Source organism: Dromiciops gliroides, chromosome 3 (assembly GCF_019393635.1).
Source record: "Dromiciops gliroides isolate mDroGli1 chromosome 3, mDroGli1.pri, whole genome shotgun sequence".
Classification (NCBI taxonomy): domain Eukaryota; kingdom Metazoa; phylum Chordata; class Mammalia; order Microbiotheria; family Microbiotheriidae; genus Dromiciops; species Dromiciops gliroides.
In genome coordinates this window covers 262,482,863-262,498,623 of record NC_057863.1, presented here as the reverse complement: position 1 = coordinate 262,498,623, position 15,761 = coordinate 262,482,863, and the positions used below count along the sequence as shown (strand labels likewise).

Genomic DNA, 15,761 nt, shown 5'->3' with positions numbered 1-15,761 from the left:
CAATACAGAATATGAACACTTGTACAAAAACATCATTTAACTATGGAGACATGAGGTTCTGTGAGCTGGCTGAATATTGTAAAGAAAGGGCACTGAATCTGAAGTCCCAGCTCCAAATGTAGTACTTTTGTTACTGTGGGTTAGTTAATTGAAGCCATTGTTAAAGTCAGCTACCTCCTCTGCCAAATGGACTTAATGATATTTACACTAGGAATATACTTCACGGGGCTATTGTGAGAGGAAAGCACTTGCTACCTTATACATAAACATCAGCTGATAGTACAGATAGGCAGATCAGTTTAACTGTGTATGTATAGTGTATGCATATGTATACATGTGTATGATATAGCTCACATTTATATAGTATTTTCAAGTAAGCAACGTCTTTTCTCACAATTTATTTCAGTAGACAAAGGTTCTATGATTCCCTCTATAAACATATATGGAAGCTTCTCTATGTCTTCTCCAGTATACTGTTAAATGGATTTGTTGTAAGTTGGTGTGAAGTCCATCTCCCTGCAGCCCATATGGTGATAAGCTTGTCTGGGCCTTGAACAACAGACATACAGTTAATTCATCACCAGGCCAGTACTCAAAGCTTTTCTAGCTTCCACTGGAAGACAAGTCTTCAAGAACTCTGGGTACAGTCTCACTCACAATGAGGCATCTTGGGAAAATTTCAGTGGATATACTTTACAACTATACTAGGAAAGGCAGATTTGAGATACAAGCTAGCCATTAAGAGAGAGATTATTCACAGATTTCCTCTAGTCTGGGTAGAGGGGCTATATCTGTCGTGACAGCTCAAAATATCCACTGGGCATAGCAATTGCTGGAAACAGGCAGACACTAAAACACCAAGAGATTTTTGTTTTAGCCCTGCCCACCTGCCCCTATGAAAGAATTGCCCAGAGATGTGTGTAAAACAGTTGTGCATTAACATGCTGTGTTATAAATAGCTATGTACAATAGTTTTGGTAATCCCATATGTTCAGATTACTAGTTGCTAAAGAACAGTGTTCACCCTGATTCCAGTTTAATTTTTCTTGAGAGGAACATCAGGTTCCCTGGGAGTGCTCCCCATCTAACAATGTAATTACACCTTCCCTGTTGTTGTTGTTGTTGTTGTTTTACACCTCCCCTGGAACTCAGCAAAGCATAGATTTTTGAACTAACAGGTATTTTCAGGAGCTCAACTTGACCTTCCCTGAGGTACTGAAAAACTATTTTTAGAATTCACAACGGCCCAAAGCTCCAGAAAAGACCTGGGCTTAACCTCTGAAGCTTCATACTGAATCAAAATCATTCTGGCCAGCAGGATTATCCAATCAGATTATTACCTTTTCTTCTACCCATTTCTGTTCTTTTCTAGTCTCTTCTGATGGGGTCTCCCAGCAAGGCACTTCCCCGAAACAGACATCTTCTTCAGCTGCTGGCTTCTGTCCTCTACTTTGCAGGACCTAATTAACTTTGTTAGGTCCCTGTTTCTTTATTACAAAATCACCATTTCAGAACTTCCCTCTATTTTCATGGATGTGGAAGTGGTGGTGGTGGTGGGGACTATTAAAGGGGGTTGGGGCCTCCTGCTAGGAGGCCAGCAGGTAGGAAAAAAAGGAAACAGACAGACTTTCCTTTCTACTCCAGTCTATTTCCTTCTGTCCCTCCCTCTTTCCTCTTACACCAACGAAGTTGGGAGGGAGGGAGGAGAAAGGGGAAGGGGAGAGATTTACTTTCGTGATTCCCTTTTATAAGTGGGAGATGGGCAATATTGGGTTTGGAGGGCAGAGGTCAGCTTTAATGTGGACTCCTTGTGAAATATTTCCAAATCACAAAATTAATCTTTTGTCTTAATCTTCCTCTTTTCTTTTCTCCCACATTTCTCCCATGCTCCTATTTCTTATCCACTACTCCTCTGATCCCCTCCCCTTTCTCCTCCTTCTTTTCATTTCTGCCCTTCTCTGGTCTTCTTCATAGGGTCTCTAGCAAGGCCCTTCCCTTCATCCTCCTTTTTCTTCTCCTCCTTTTTCTCCTTCCCTTTTCTCCTTTTTCTCTTACAACTTTTTCTCCTCTTCTTCTTACATCTCTTCTACAATTTCCCTGAAAGATTTCTCATAGCCTATTACTTGTGTATATATTGTTGGCATACAGAGTTCTTTAACATTTCAAGAGCTCTTGGATGTCTTGGGGAAAATTACCAAAGTGGAAATATAGAAATTGTCATGTGACTTTTGGGAAGACGGAATGTTGAAGAAGAGAGATTCATTCGTCACCTGCCTCTCTACACCCCCACCCCCATCTCTCTCCTTCTCCCCCTTCTTTTCGCAGAGCAAGAGGGGACTATCGGACTCCACAGGAAGGCAGGTCGGTAATAAACAAACATAGCTCATAAGCACGTGGAAGAAAAACAAACCTACACACAGTCCTCCTTTCCGAGCGGAATCTCCCAGGCGGGAGCGCCAAGAAAAGAGGAAAGCCGCTGCTTTGGACCAGCACCCCAACTCACCCCCATCTCGGACTCTCATTCATTGGCTTTAACTACTCTTGCTACTGCTGCTAAGACTGCTGCTGCGGTTTGGAATTGCCTTTTGCTCACCGGCCTAGGATTTTAAGACAATTTCCCCCCTTTAGTTAAGGACTAAAGAAATCTAATTACCCTCTTCTCCATATTTCCACCCCCTATTTAAAAAAAAAACGAAAAGAGGAAAGGAAGAAGAGAGAAAGATAGGAGAGGGGGAGACAGAGGAAAGGAGAGGAGAGAAAAAAGAGTACGAGAGAGAGAGAGAGAGAGAGAGAGAGAGAGAGAGAGAGAGAGAGAGAGAGAGAGAGAGAGAGAGAGAGAGAGAGACTCATTTGGTTGCTGATTGACACTAACAACTCCAGAGCATGGTTTCTTGTTGGGCTGCTACAGGGAGAAGCCAGAGCGAGAATTTACTATCTCAGGTTTTGCTCGATAAGAGTAAATTATCCAAGCCTCAAGAAATCAACTCTCTGGGCAAGAAGACCTCCTGAAGCCTCAGATACCGTTGCCAACGCCACAGCTCTGTCTCCAGTCTGCTGCTCCGGGCCTTTTTACAAGTCTTTCTCTCTCTCTTCTTGATCCAGGGGTCTTTCACCTAACAGACTGAATATCTAACCTGACAACACCTCTTCGGTTTCCTTTCCCTCCAGTGCTGCTGTCCCTTGCTTTTGTGTCTCTCACATGCCTGAATTGGTCTATTCAGAAGAACTGGTCTAAGTCTTCTTTCACCTCACTCACCCGCGGCCAAAAGGATCGACTTATTCCTGGCGAACCAGTCCATTGCTAGAAATCTAAACCCTTACGCGCTGCGGCTGCTGAGCACTCAGACGTGGAGAGTGGGCCGCGGCTAATATAATATGCCCAAAGCAGTGGCACGATGAAGGAGAAGTCCAAGAATGCAGCCAAGACAAGGAGGGAAAAAGAAAATGGAGAATTTTATGAACTGGCCAAGTTGCTACCCCTTCCTTCGGCCATCACCTCTCAGCTAGACAAGGCATCCATCATTCGGCTCACCACCAGCTACCTAAAAATGCGAGCAGTCTTTCCAGAAGGTGAGGTGTTCTTTGTCGTCCAGCTGTGGAGAGGAGAGGATGACCAGCTTTACAAGGAGGTGGAGAGAACAGAGAACTGAGCGTGGGGGGGGGGGGGGAGTTCTGCTCAGACAGGGAATTGTTGCAGCTCTAGGGACCAGTTAGTGACTGGGGGTGGGGTATGGAAAGGGTGAGAAACAGCCACAGGAACCCTTCTCTGATCTGTGTTGTAGCTCAAAACGGCAGGATCACGGCAAGGAGCTTGCTGCACGGAGGTTAGGGAGATGCAAGCACTCGCGCAGCTTTTTCTCCATAAAGCCTGTCGAAAAAAGTTGCGACTGGACAAAGAGAAGCAACGGGATCTGGGTTGGAAGAAGGAGTAAAGTGGTGAGGGATGTGCAGGATGCTGAAGCAGACGTGGGAAACCCAACCAACTAGGTTTACCTAAAATTTAAATCTAACTTCATAGGTTAGCAAAGTAATTTTCCTTCTTCGTTTTCCTTCTTGTCTTTATTAAGTGGTCTCTCGGCAGGGAGAGGGAGAAAGAGGACTTATAACTGGTTTTAAATACACACACACACAAACCTAACATATAGATGTCTACCTCACAACTAAGGACAGGCGTGTGTAGTTCTGGGCCTAAGCCCCGGCAGCAGAGGATGAGACCTCACAAGAAAATAGTAGCAGAAGACTTAGCAAATGCATGAAAGGATGTGATGAGTAATTTTAGGATGTCCCCAGATACCTTGTCACTCATACCTTTTCTTCTCCCCCCCCAACCCCCATAATTCGAAACAGATATAACATGGCAGCCACTGGCAGACCGAATGGGAATCAGTCAATAAATATTTATTAAGAGCCTACTATGTGTCAGACACTGTGCTAAATACTGTGAACACAAAGTTTAAAAAAAAAAAGTCCCTGATCTCAAGCAGCTCAATCTAATAGTTGAGACAGCATATCAACAGCTATATACAACCAAGCTATATACAAGATAAATTGGAAGTAATCAAAAGACAGAAGACACTAGAATTAAGGAGATTCTGGAAAGATTTCCTATTGGTGAGATTTTAGCTGGAACTTGGAAGGACTTAGAGAAGCAACTGCAAAAACAGAAAAGACTGAAAATGGAAAAGAGAAAAGGACAGGATAGGATAATTTTAATAGCTGTTAATAGTTTCCTTCCGTATTCCTAATATAAATTAGAAAGGAAATCTCCATTTCAAGCCCTAGATTGAATGTGGAAAATGATGGCTATGATACTGTCTAAAACAGATTTTTCTGGTACGACAACATACATCCAGCCGGGTCACATTTCCCTTCAATTACCCTCAATTTATATGCCTTCTTTCAGCCGTTGCCTGCTGCATAGATGTAAACTAACAAACAAATTAAATAGGCGACATTTCCTTGAATACCCAGCAAACGCAAGCTCCTGAGCCTCCCGCCAAGGACAGGGGCATGACCCTTGCAGGGTACCAAGATTAGACCTCGTTCTAAACGTTTTGGGCTGAAATATAGCTGACAGCTTTCTTTCTAAAATTATTTATCTGCCATAAATAATCTCCCTGTCTGACTCTGCATTTTTTGTGTCCGACACAGGTCTCTCTGAACTCTTGTGATGAGAGATTAGAGTCTGTGGGGAGCACGGAAAGGAAAAAATTTTTAAAAGGTGTCAAGAGATAGGGCGTCTGAGCGCAGAGCACTAGAGACCCCAATGTCAGCCCACCCTGACTCAGCCTGAGAGGGTGGGGCCCTGTGGGTAGAAAGAGCAGGTGCAACCACGAGAGACGTCCATCCTTAAGGTCTCTCCCCAGTCCAGAGACCCAAGTGGATTTTCCTTGGAAGCAGGTGGCTATAATTAGTTACATATTACATAACTTGATCTTTGGCATGGAACCTAATTAAGATCTGGCTTCTTCCCCCCCCCCCTTTCGTCCCTCCTCCCTTCCTTTATTTTCCCTTTGAGTTTGGTCCCCTATTGAAATTGTTTTTATTAGCTTCCCCCAGGGGAATGGGGGAGATTTCCTGGGTGAAAGCGATTTCGATGAGAAGTTGGTGGCTTTAAATTCAATGTGCTTGGCAGGGTGTGGGAGGCACCCTGGATTACAAGGATGAGTGGATGGAAGAGAAGTATTACACTTAATCTGCAAGGGCACAGGAGGGAGAGACTGGGACTTCCGGGACCTCCAACCCAGAGTAGGGAGGGGAAAAGAGAAGGAGAAAAAGAAATAAACCCTAAATTCTCCTAAGAGGTGAACGTGCCCAGGCTGGCCTGCGATGTCAGAAAGTGTCGTCAGAGGGTGTGTGTGTGTGTGTGTGTGTGTGTGTTGGGCTGCGAAGGGAAGATGTCGAGAGAGAGGAACAGGCAGGGGCAGAAGCTACCGCTGTCTTCTGACACCTGCTGTCTCTCTCCTTTTTCCGCTCTGCATACACATCACAAGAGGGGAGCTTTAGAGAGCCCAGCTGAGTCTACTTAGGTTCTGATCCGGGTAGAGGTAGAAATTGTGCTACCCTGATAGGCAAACAGTGAGACTGTTTGAACGAATTTCATCTCGCTATCTCTGTGCCTGTGTGTGACTCTTTGGGTTTACTCTGCGTCTGTCTCGGTATCATCCTGGCTAACGTTCCTTGAAATTACAAATTCAGTTATACTGCTTATAATCAATTTTCTTGCTGGCCTCTCCACCCGGACTGTACACAGACACCATCCCACTATAGCAATCACACAATACTAGCCTTTTTACCCCTAGAAAGATTTCAAGTTGGAAAATTCCAGGGGAGTAATTTGTTACTTGAGGTGTTCTTGAAATTGTTGAGCAAAATGAAATTAAAATCAGGCCAATGTTCTCTTAAGAGTTTCATTAAATAAGTGCGACATCCAGGTCTTTGTTCTGTGCCTGGATTCTTTGGGGAAATGCTTTTCGAAAACTAGCGGGACAAATCCGAAGTATTAATCTGGGACTTGGAGGACATAGTGAAAATTAAACTAAGATCAGATCAGCTAAAATAAAATAGAAAGATGACAGATTACCGTGACTTCTTCCTCTCCCGAAGATTAGTTGCTATTTGCAAAACGTGTTTATAAACAACTTTTCTGAACACGATAGACAAGCAGGCAGGTTTGGGATTTCTTTTCCTTCTTAAGAATCTTTGCTTCTTTTTCTCCTTTTCTTCTAAGCAATGTGAAATAAAGCAGAAGCATGTAACTTTAAAAATAATAACATAAACCATAAGGTTGTAGGCAAATTGGAATAGTTCTAAGATTAGAACGCAAATTTTTAGGGAAAGATGTTTTTATGTGATTTGTTATTTAGGGAAGTTTCCACGAAAGTCCCATAGGAATCTGGAAAGGGGTTAATAATAATTATCGGTGTTGATATCGTTATTATTATTACCATCACCTCTCCAACTTCTTATTTGAATTGTGGTCTCTTTCTTTGTGGGGAAAAAGTCATGTAACCTCGAATTCCAGCGGCTAAGTTGAATAGTAATTGCCACCTTCTACAGGAAGCCTTTCCCAAGTTCTCTTGATTACTTCCTATTTTATATGCATATAGTTTGTTGTACATAAGATTTCTGCGTATTTTCTCTGTTTTTCCTCCTTCCCCACCCCTACCTCTTAGTTGGAGAACTGGAGACCAGAGACTTTTTTGCCTTTCTTTGCATCCCTAGAAAGTAGAATCCTCCGCACTGTGCTTAATAAATACTTATTTACTGATTGGCTGGCTGACTGAGTGAGTGGGTAGTTAAAGTGCACTGATAAATTCAGGATTTTCTGGAATTTCTCAATGATGAAGGACTCCTTCTTTATCCTCAGTAGGCGATGAATACAAAGTGGAGGTTCCTGTGCCCGTTTCCACTTTCTCAGCCTGTGAATTTACCCCACATCCTGAGAACCAGTTCTGGATTCTTGTTTTCCTTTCCTCTCCACTGTCTTGAGCCCAATAAACGCGGGGCAACAAAATATTGGATTTAGGGAAGAGAAAAGACCGAGCTTTTTGTATAAAAAGAGCTTACAAAGCAACCAGCTAAGTATCGGTTGTGACGAGATCTCTAAATAGCTAGTCATGGCACAAAAGCACACGCGAGTGTAACACGCATCTCTGTAGATAGGGGCACAGACCAGTCACCAGAAGTTCGCTTCGATAAAAGTATATAAGCAGGAGAACAAGTTAAGGGGAAGGAAGAAATTCTTAACCGCTGAAGAAAGAAACGTATTGCATTGACTCCTCTAGTTGCATAAACTAGCGTAGACTAGTAGGCTTGTGAAACTGGGGGCTGCTTTTCCCTGGTACGAGACTGGATGACCCCTCTCTCACTCCCTGGAAAGAGGTGCATAAGGCCGAATCCTCAGAGACCAAAATTATCTGTATGTACATCCTTGGACTAAGGGAGTAGTGATCTCCGAAATTCATTGCTGCGTTCAAGCTTCAGTCAGGTGGGTTATTATTTCATGAATGTATGTTCTAATAAGGTGTTGAGTGCTGGATTTAGACATTGAGAAATACTAATTGGCTGTTCTTTCCCAGGTTTGAGAAGGGCTTCCATTCCCGTTCCTTACATTTCTCCAGAATCAGACAGAGAAGCAAAGTCTAGGACGGAAAGGCAAGCATAAAGCGAGACAGACCAGACACAATCAGAGAAGCTTAGAAATACTTTCACACAGAGACATTAAAAAAATGTATATAGTTCGTTCTCATAGACTGTGGTTATTCATATACCTTGCACAAAGTAGAGCTATAGCCAACTTAATTGAGTTTGTTATTATTAATATTTTAATTAGAACAACTTTTCTTCCGTGCTTGGGTGGCAGGGAGGAGTACCCATCAAAAGCAGAATATAATGCAGTTGGGGTGCTCTTTCCACGGAAAGCCAACAGCTTCCCCTCTATTTTCCTCTTCCCCCAAGCCCCCCCCCCCCATTTTCTTTTTTATCCTTCTTTGGTACCTGAGCAGTAAGGAGTAGTGTAGATGATGGGAAAGGACTGTGTTTAGGAAGACCTCAATTATGAAAAATTATTTGTAAGCTGCTTAATGTGGAGAGAGAAGCTCCATATAGTTTTTATTTTTACAGCTGAGATGTAAGATCACGGTAAGAGAAACAGGGTTGTTGTCCCCTTCAGAGGCATGCACTGGTATTAACTAATAACGATTAGGATTTTGTTTGGGGAGGGAGGGGACTAGGTAGATTAAAGGACATTTTAGTACCAGGTCCTATCTTCAGATACCAGTTTCCTTAGGTAGATTTAGAAAAGAGTTCTTCCTCATAAACCATGTCTCTCAATCTTCTAGCTATAGATTGGGGCTGGGGGTGGGGGTGGGGGTGGGGAGCTGCCTGAAGAATGTGCTCTAATCGAAGGTGAAGTTGAAGAAGAGTTCTCGCAGATTGTTTCAACCAAGGCTCAGTTGAGCACAAGGATTATGGGACTGTCAATACTTTTAGAATTACAAAATAATACATTTATCAAAATAGAAATGGGCTTTAAAGATAACCTATCTAGGGAGAAACTGAGGCAAAGAATGAAGGACTTAAACATTTGTATTAAGTTCTTACTATGTGTCTAGCACAGTGCTTATGTATAAAACTGGACTATAAGGAGTACAAAAGTGAAGATAGTTCCTTCTCTCAGAAAGGTGGAGATGTCATATATAGGGTAGTTGTAGCCAAGAAACAGTACTTTGGTCCTGAAAGTTATAGGGATGGCGAGTGGGGACATAGCCGAGTAGACATTCATAATCCTTCCAAGAACCTGCAGATTGATTTGATCATGCTTCCAGGATTTGGTGGGGTTGAAAAGGGGAAAGGGAAGAAGTGTGCAGCAGTTTCAAGACTTGGTGGAGAAGGGTGTTGACTGAAAAGAAGATGGTGAGGGAGTAGGGAGAGAAATTAAGCTTAGCACCAGCCTAAAACAGTGAGCCAGGTGAGGCAATTGTCAGTGAGGAGGAGTGGGGAAAGGCAGGCGGTCTGCAAAGGTTAAAACCTCTAGGGCTTACTTTGTGGTCCTGTAGTTGACTTAGGCTGTAGAGAAGCCTGGTCTTTAGCTAGATGTCGTGTGAAGAAGCTGTCCTGGGAAGGTTACAAAGCTAGTTGGCAGAGACAGAACTAAAACACAGCTCCCCTGACTCCAAAGGCCTAGAGCTGTCCAAGCTACAGCGCTACCTTTCGCGTTTTTAAGCTGGAGTATTCTCTGCTTTCCTCCTTGCCTCTATCAGTTAGTACATACAGAAGAATCTAGGGGAAAGAGAAAAGGGTAGTGACAATGCAGCGATGTTTAGTGTCTCTACCCAGGCGAGGATGAGTCAAAATTAAAGGAGATTTAAGCAAACATACACAGACCACCTTACTTTTCATTACTTGATTTTTTTTTTGGAATAAGCTCTTGGGTTTGGTTAATTTCTGGTTGAATTATTAATACATTCATTTTAATTCCTCTTTTAATGATATACATCCAGGGACTGCCTTAAGAGCTTTCTATTACTCTACGCATAAAGCAGTTCTAATGGAAAAGACTACAGCGCAGTGATACCTTTATGATTCTGTCCTTAAGTCTTGCCCCTCTTTCCTCCTCTCCCATTCCCTCTCGGGAACCCCACCCTTCCAGGGTCAATCTAATGTTCACTCCCTCCGGGACACCACTGCTTGTTGTGTTCAATCTCTTTGCCGGGACATTTATTATTAGAGAGCCCAAAGACAGAAAGTTTCTTATTCCCTACGTTCCCATTCCCCTCTCCCTCCCCAGCCCAACCCCGGCCCGGCCTGGATCAGCGCTGAAACTAAGAAGGAAGAAGGATTCGGGTGAGGAGAGAAAATAATAACACCAGCATATGGAGGTTACGATCCAACCACAGTGTAGAGAGTTAATGCCACAACGCCGAGGCGCACCCCCCACCCCCCCACACACAACGGGTTTTTGAGGTTGATGTTGATTCCCCCCCCTTCTTTAAATGTTCAAGGTCCGAAATTTAAGGAAACAGAAAGGGGAAATCCTTCAGAATTCAGGTCGGTCCACTTTAGGAAGACCATCCCCGTTCGCCAGGCCTTTTGTTTGTTTTTAATTTTTGTTTAAAGCCGAGAATTTGGAATTAAATCCAGAGGGAGGAAGTTACTTTAAACAGAGTACTAACTGGACTGCAGTATTCTTCGGTCTGGGTGCATTTCCTGAAGCCACGAAGTGAAGGAGATGCCGTTTGATTCTGTAGTTTTCTGCGGATCCAGAGAAATCCTCTCGGAAAGTTGTAGTCCATAAAAGTAGCTCCTCTTTCCCAGGCGATCTTACTGCAAACCTCGTATCCTTCACCTGCCAACCTGCAAGGTCGCCTGGTTCCCTGGGCCCGTAGTCTGAGTTTTTCTTTTGTTTTGTGGTGGGGACGGTTTTTTTTGGGGGGGGGGCTGGATAATGAACGATTTTGGGGGGGGTGGAGGACAAGGTTTTTTTGTTTGTTTTTTTTTCACGTAATAAAGACAATTAGGATTGCGGCAACATCACAAAGAAGTGAAAGTTCAGTGAGAGGGGGGAAAGTCCATGTGTTGGGGGCAGGGTGGAGGAGGGTAATTAGGGCATTAACCAGGACTTTATAAGTATGCCATTACACAGGGACATTTATTGGAGACACGGGGCACAGGAATGGGACTGTATATGAAGAAAGAAATCCAACCCTAAGTATCCCAAGGCTTCTATGAATTTCCCTTCCTCTCCATTTCACTCCTCTTGAGAAAGGCTAGGGCTCTGAGTTTAGATATGAGAGAGGGGAAGGGAGGGAGGGAGGGAGGGAGGAAGGAAGGAAGGAAGGAAGGAAGGAAGGAAGGAAGGAAGGAAGGAAGGAAGGAAGGAAGGAAGGAAGGAAGGAAGGAAGGAAGGAAGGAAGGAAGGAAGGAAGGAAGGAAGGAAGGAAGGAAGGAAGGAAGGAAGGAAGGAAGGAGTATTTCAGAAAGAAGTGCACAATGGAGCATACAGCTCCAGCCATGCACCCTGAACTTTCAGAAGAAGAAGAAGAAAAAAACAAACAAACCCTGATACCTTTTATGTTTCCCACAAAAGCTCAAAGCAATGTGTAGCTTCTCAGTTAGGATGACTTCTTTTTTCTTTACTTTTTTCCACTGTTTTCAGCACCAAATCCAGAGTTAAGATTCCTCCACATTCCCTTCCCTATCCTGTTCCTGAATCTCATTTAACTTTACACCTTTTTCATCAGACGGCTTTGAAATGTATTGGGGTTGGCAAAATAGGTATGATGTTCTAGTCAAAAATCTTTCTTTGTATCCTAACTGGGTTGATATAATGCAGGTATTAATTATCGTGTAGTGGATAGCTTTTTGAAGCCGCAATCAGTAAGACCTACATATCCTACTTCTGAGACTAGTCTAGCACTCATGGGTTTAGTTAACTTTTCTGAACTTCAGTTTCCTCAACTGTTAGTAATACTGGATTCACTTTGCATGATTGCTTTGAGGCCCAAAGGAGATAATATATTCAAAGTGATATCAGTTGTTGTCCAATAGCAGTCACCTAGTTGTAAAGTGCAGTGAGACTTCTTTACCCTGATGTCTGCATACCTCTCAGGTTAGTCTCTGGGCAGGAAGGACTCCCAAACAATTAAAATGTTTCAAAAGATTTTCCATAGAGGAACTCATCAAATTGGGTAGACCAAAGTAACTGGCTAAGTTTGGAGATCAAAAACTTAGTGACAGTGTCCTCCTTAGTACCACAAGAGAAAAAGCTGATGCTATATATCAGGCTTTAGACAAAAACAAAAAGAAGAAACAGATGGTATTTTTATTTGGTAGCTTAGGGCTCATTTGCCCGTTAACTGGCAATGTACATAAAAAGAAAATATCTGAGCTTTAAAAAAAAAACTTGTTAAATCTGAGATCTCAAGAAAGAAATGAAGGCAAGGGACAAAACCAAGACTGCCAGAGGGGGAAGAAGAGAATTCTCTGTTGGGTGGGCTACCACTAAGCCCAACATGTGATTTTGGTGTGATTTCTCTCCCTATAACCCCCATGAACATTCTGCAAATTTCACAGTGTATTTGGTTTAATAATCACAGATGGGAAAGGGACTTTCTAAGATTTCTGCAAATTCAACAATTCAGGGGTGCCTTGACGTGGAGCTGAGGGAGTGGGGGTGAAGGAAGTCTGAAGCATCCCAGCTCTATCTTAAGGGACTGCTTGGTTACTGAATTGTGTCCTAGACTCTACTCCTCCACTGCAGCCTGTAACCCTGCTCCGGAATGGTTGAATACTCCATTTTCATCTTTTCTTCTAGTGTGGAAGAAAGACAGGGAAAATATCTCCAATGATATAACCAGGACTACATACACTGTTAGATATTTCCCCTCCCTTTATCCCAAATGAAGGCTGTGAAAAGACATGGCTCTTGGGGGGGGGGGGGGAGTGTCAGAGCTGCAGGAAGCAGCCTGGAGATCTGGATTTGGATAAGAGGAGTTTATTGAAAATATGATCAAATTGTACGATTCAATGTAATTCAACAAAAAGCTGTTAAAAAGGCTAGTGAGGCAGGGTGGTATAATGGAGAGAGAACAAGCCTTGAAGTCAGGATGATCTGGATTCAAAGTAAACCTTTGACACACACTGGTTGTAAGATACTGGACAAGTAGCTAGACCTTTATGTGCCTCTGGACAGTTCTCTAAAACTATACATTATAAACCAATGACCAATCTATCAGAGGGAGATTTCTCACCAGCAACATGCTACCAATGAAATTATAGGCTGAGACAAAAATAGCAACACAAGGAAAATGTATAATGCCCTTCACTAAACATTGCAAGACAAAGTCAAAAACCCAAAGCCATGTAAGCAAGTAAGTAATGAAATGCAAAATAGTTTGAGGACTGAGAGATAAAGAGCGATAGTGGGATGAGGAAAGGCTTCCCTAAGGAGCTGACACCTCAGCTGAACCCTAAATGAAACCATTTGGAGAGGCACAGGTGAGGAAGTCATTCATTCCAGGTATGGGTATGCAGAGGCATAGAGATATCGAATAACATGGAATATAATAAAGTTTAGGTACCAGCAAGTGGATCAGTTTATCTGAAAAAGGAGAGCTCCTAAAAGGAAAAGTGTGAAATCAGTGGGGAAAGGTAGCCTGAAATCAGACTGTGAAAGGCTTTCAATGCCAAGCTGAATCATGTGCATTTTGTTTAATCTAAAGAGTCACATGGAGATTTTCAAAAGGGGAGTAATATAGTCAGACCTCCGGTTCAGAAAGATTATCTTGGCAGCTGTATGGAGGGAAAGGGAGACACTGGAAGCAGGGAAGCACAACCTGGGGTCAATCTATCTTTCTAGCTTCATTTCTCCCTCTCCAGAACTCTGCAATCCAGCTTTCTCTCTGGTCCTCACACACAGCACTCCATTGACCAACTCGGTGCTTTTGTGCTGTTGCTCCATTATGCCTAGAATGTATTCCCTTCTCTCTCTCTCTCTTTGGGGAGATGAGGGTTAAGTGACTTTCCCAGGGTCACACAGCTAGCAAGTGTCAAGTGTCTGAGGCTGGATTTGAACTCAGGTCCTCCTGAATGCAGGGCCGGTGCTTTATCCACTGTGCCAGCTAGCTGCCCCCCTCTCTTCTTTTAAAATGCTATTCAAACACATCTTCTACATTAAGCCTTTCCTGACCCCCACCCCAACTGCTACCAACTTCCCTCCCAAACTACTCTGTATTTAACCACCTTGTGTTTTTTAAATATTTATTCTCTGCATACGTAGATATGCATTTGTTGACTTCTGCATTAGTCTATAAGCCCCTCTGCTTTTGGCCTCTCAATTGGTTGAAAAGAGGCTATGGCAATAGTCTAGGCAGAAGTATTGAAATTCTGAGCTATGGTGGTGACTGTGTAAGTGGAGGGAGAGAAGAGGATGGCCAAGGTATACTGTTTAAGTATAATCTATAAGATTTGGCAATTGACTGGACATGAGGTAAGGAAATATGAAAAGAAACCACAGAAAGTCACCCTTCAGTAGCATTTTAAGGTTTTTTCTCATAATACTTTGAGGTTGATAATGTAAGTATTATTATACCCATTTAACAGGTGTGGAGGGTAAGCCAGGTGGTATAGAGAATAGAGCACTGGCCCTGAAGTTGGAAGGACCTGAGTTCAAATCTCACCTCAGACACTAGCTGTGTGACCCTGGACAAGTCACTTAACCCCAATTTCCTTAAACATTCGGGACCATCTATAGTAGTCCTGGCGAATATCTTGCCACTGGACCTAGACGGCTCTGGAGGACAGAATGAGGTTGGTTACCTTGCACAACCCTCCCTCACTTAAAATCCAATTCTGTTCAAGTTACCCTGATGTCATGGTCCTCTTTGAAAACAAAGGACAAACCAGAACAGAACAGGTGTGGAAACTGTATCTCAGAAATTCCCTTTATATAAACCCAGGCAAGATGACTTGCTGATGGCCATTTAAATTTGAGTAAACAACTTCCTTTGTCCTCCATTTCAATTACCTTTATTAGTATCTGTCTGATTAAGTCATAGTCATTACACATCCCTTGATGCAAAATTTGCAAAATTTCTTTGTTAATTCTAATTTGAATTTTTTAAAATTGTTTAAAATTTAATTTTCTTGGTTACATTTTGAGTTCCAAGCTGTCTCCTTCCCTCCCTCCCAACCCCAAACTAGAGAAGGCCAACATTTGACACATGCATGTGAAACCATACCATACATACTTCCGTATATCAGTTCTTTCTCTGGAGGTGGATAGCATCTCCCTTCATATGTCTTTTTTAGTTGTTTTCAGTATTTATAATACTCAGAATAACAGTTGGTCAGTTATTCTTCAAACAATATTGCTGTTACTATATGTAATGCTCTTGGTTTTGCTCATTTCACTCTTCATTATTTCATGCAAATCTTTCCATGTTTTTCTAAGATCATCAAACTCATCATTTCTTTCTTTCTTTTTTTTTTTTTTAGTGAGGCAATTGGGGTTAAGTGACTTGCCCAGGGTCACACAGCTAGTAAGTGTTAAATGTCTGAGGCTGGATTTGAACTCAGGTACTCCTGACTCCAGGGCCGGTGCTCTATCCACTGCGCCACCTAGCTGCCCCTCATCATTTCTTATAGAACAGTAATATTCCACCACAATCATAACCACAACTTGTTTAGCCATTCCCCAATTGATGGGGCATTGCCATATCTTTACCACCACAAAGAGAGCTGCTATAAATATTTTAGAA

General features: G+C 42.7%; 1 protein-coding gene across 1 annotated transcript in view; it reads left to right on the top strand.

Annotated features, from left to right (window-relative positions):
- Positions 1–3,162: 3,162 nt before the first annotated feature.
- The window catches only part of SIM2 (SIM bHLH transcription factor 2), a 67,129-nt gene continuing 54,530 nt past the window's right edge, over positions 3,163–15,761 (top strand). The window contains exon 1 of the mRNA XM_043992887.1: positions 3,163–3,570. Coding sequence (XP_043848822.1) covers positions 3,396–3,570 — 175 coding nt within the window. The 5' untranslated portion in view covers positions 3,163–3,395. The remainder of the gene's footprint in view (positions 3,571–15,761) is intronic.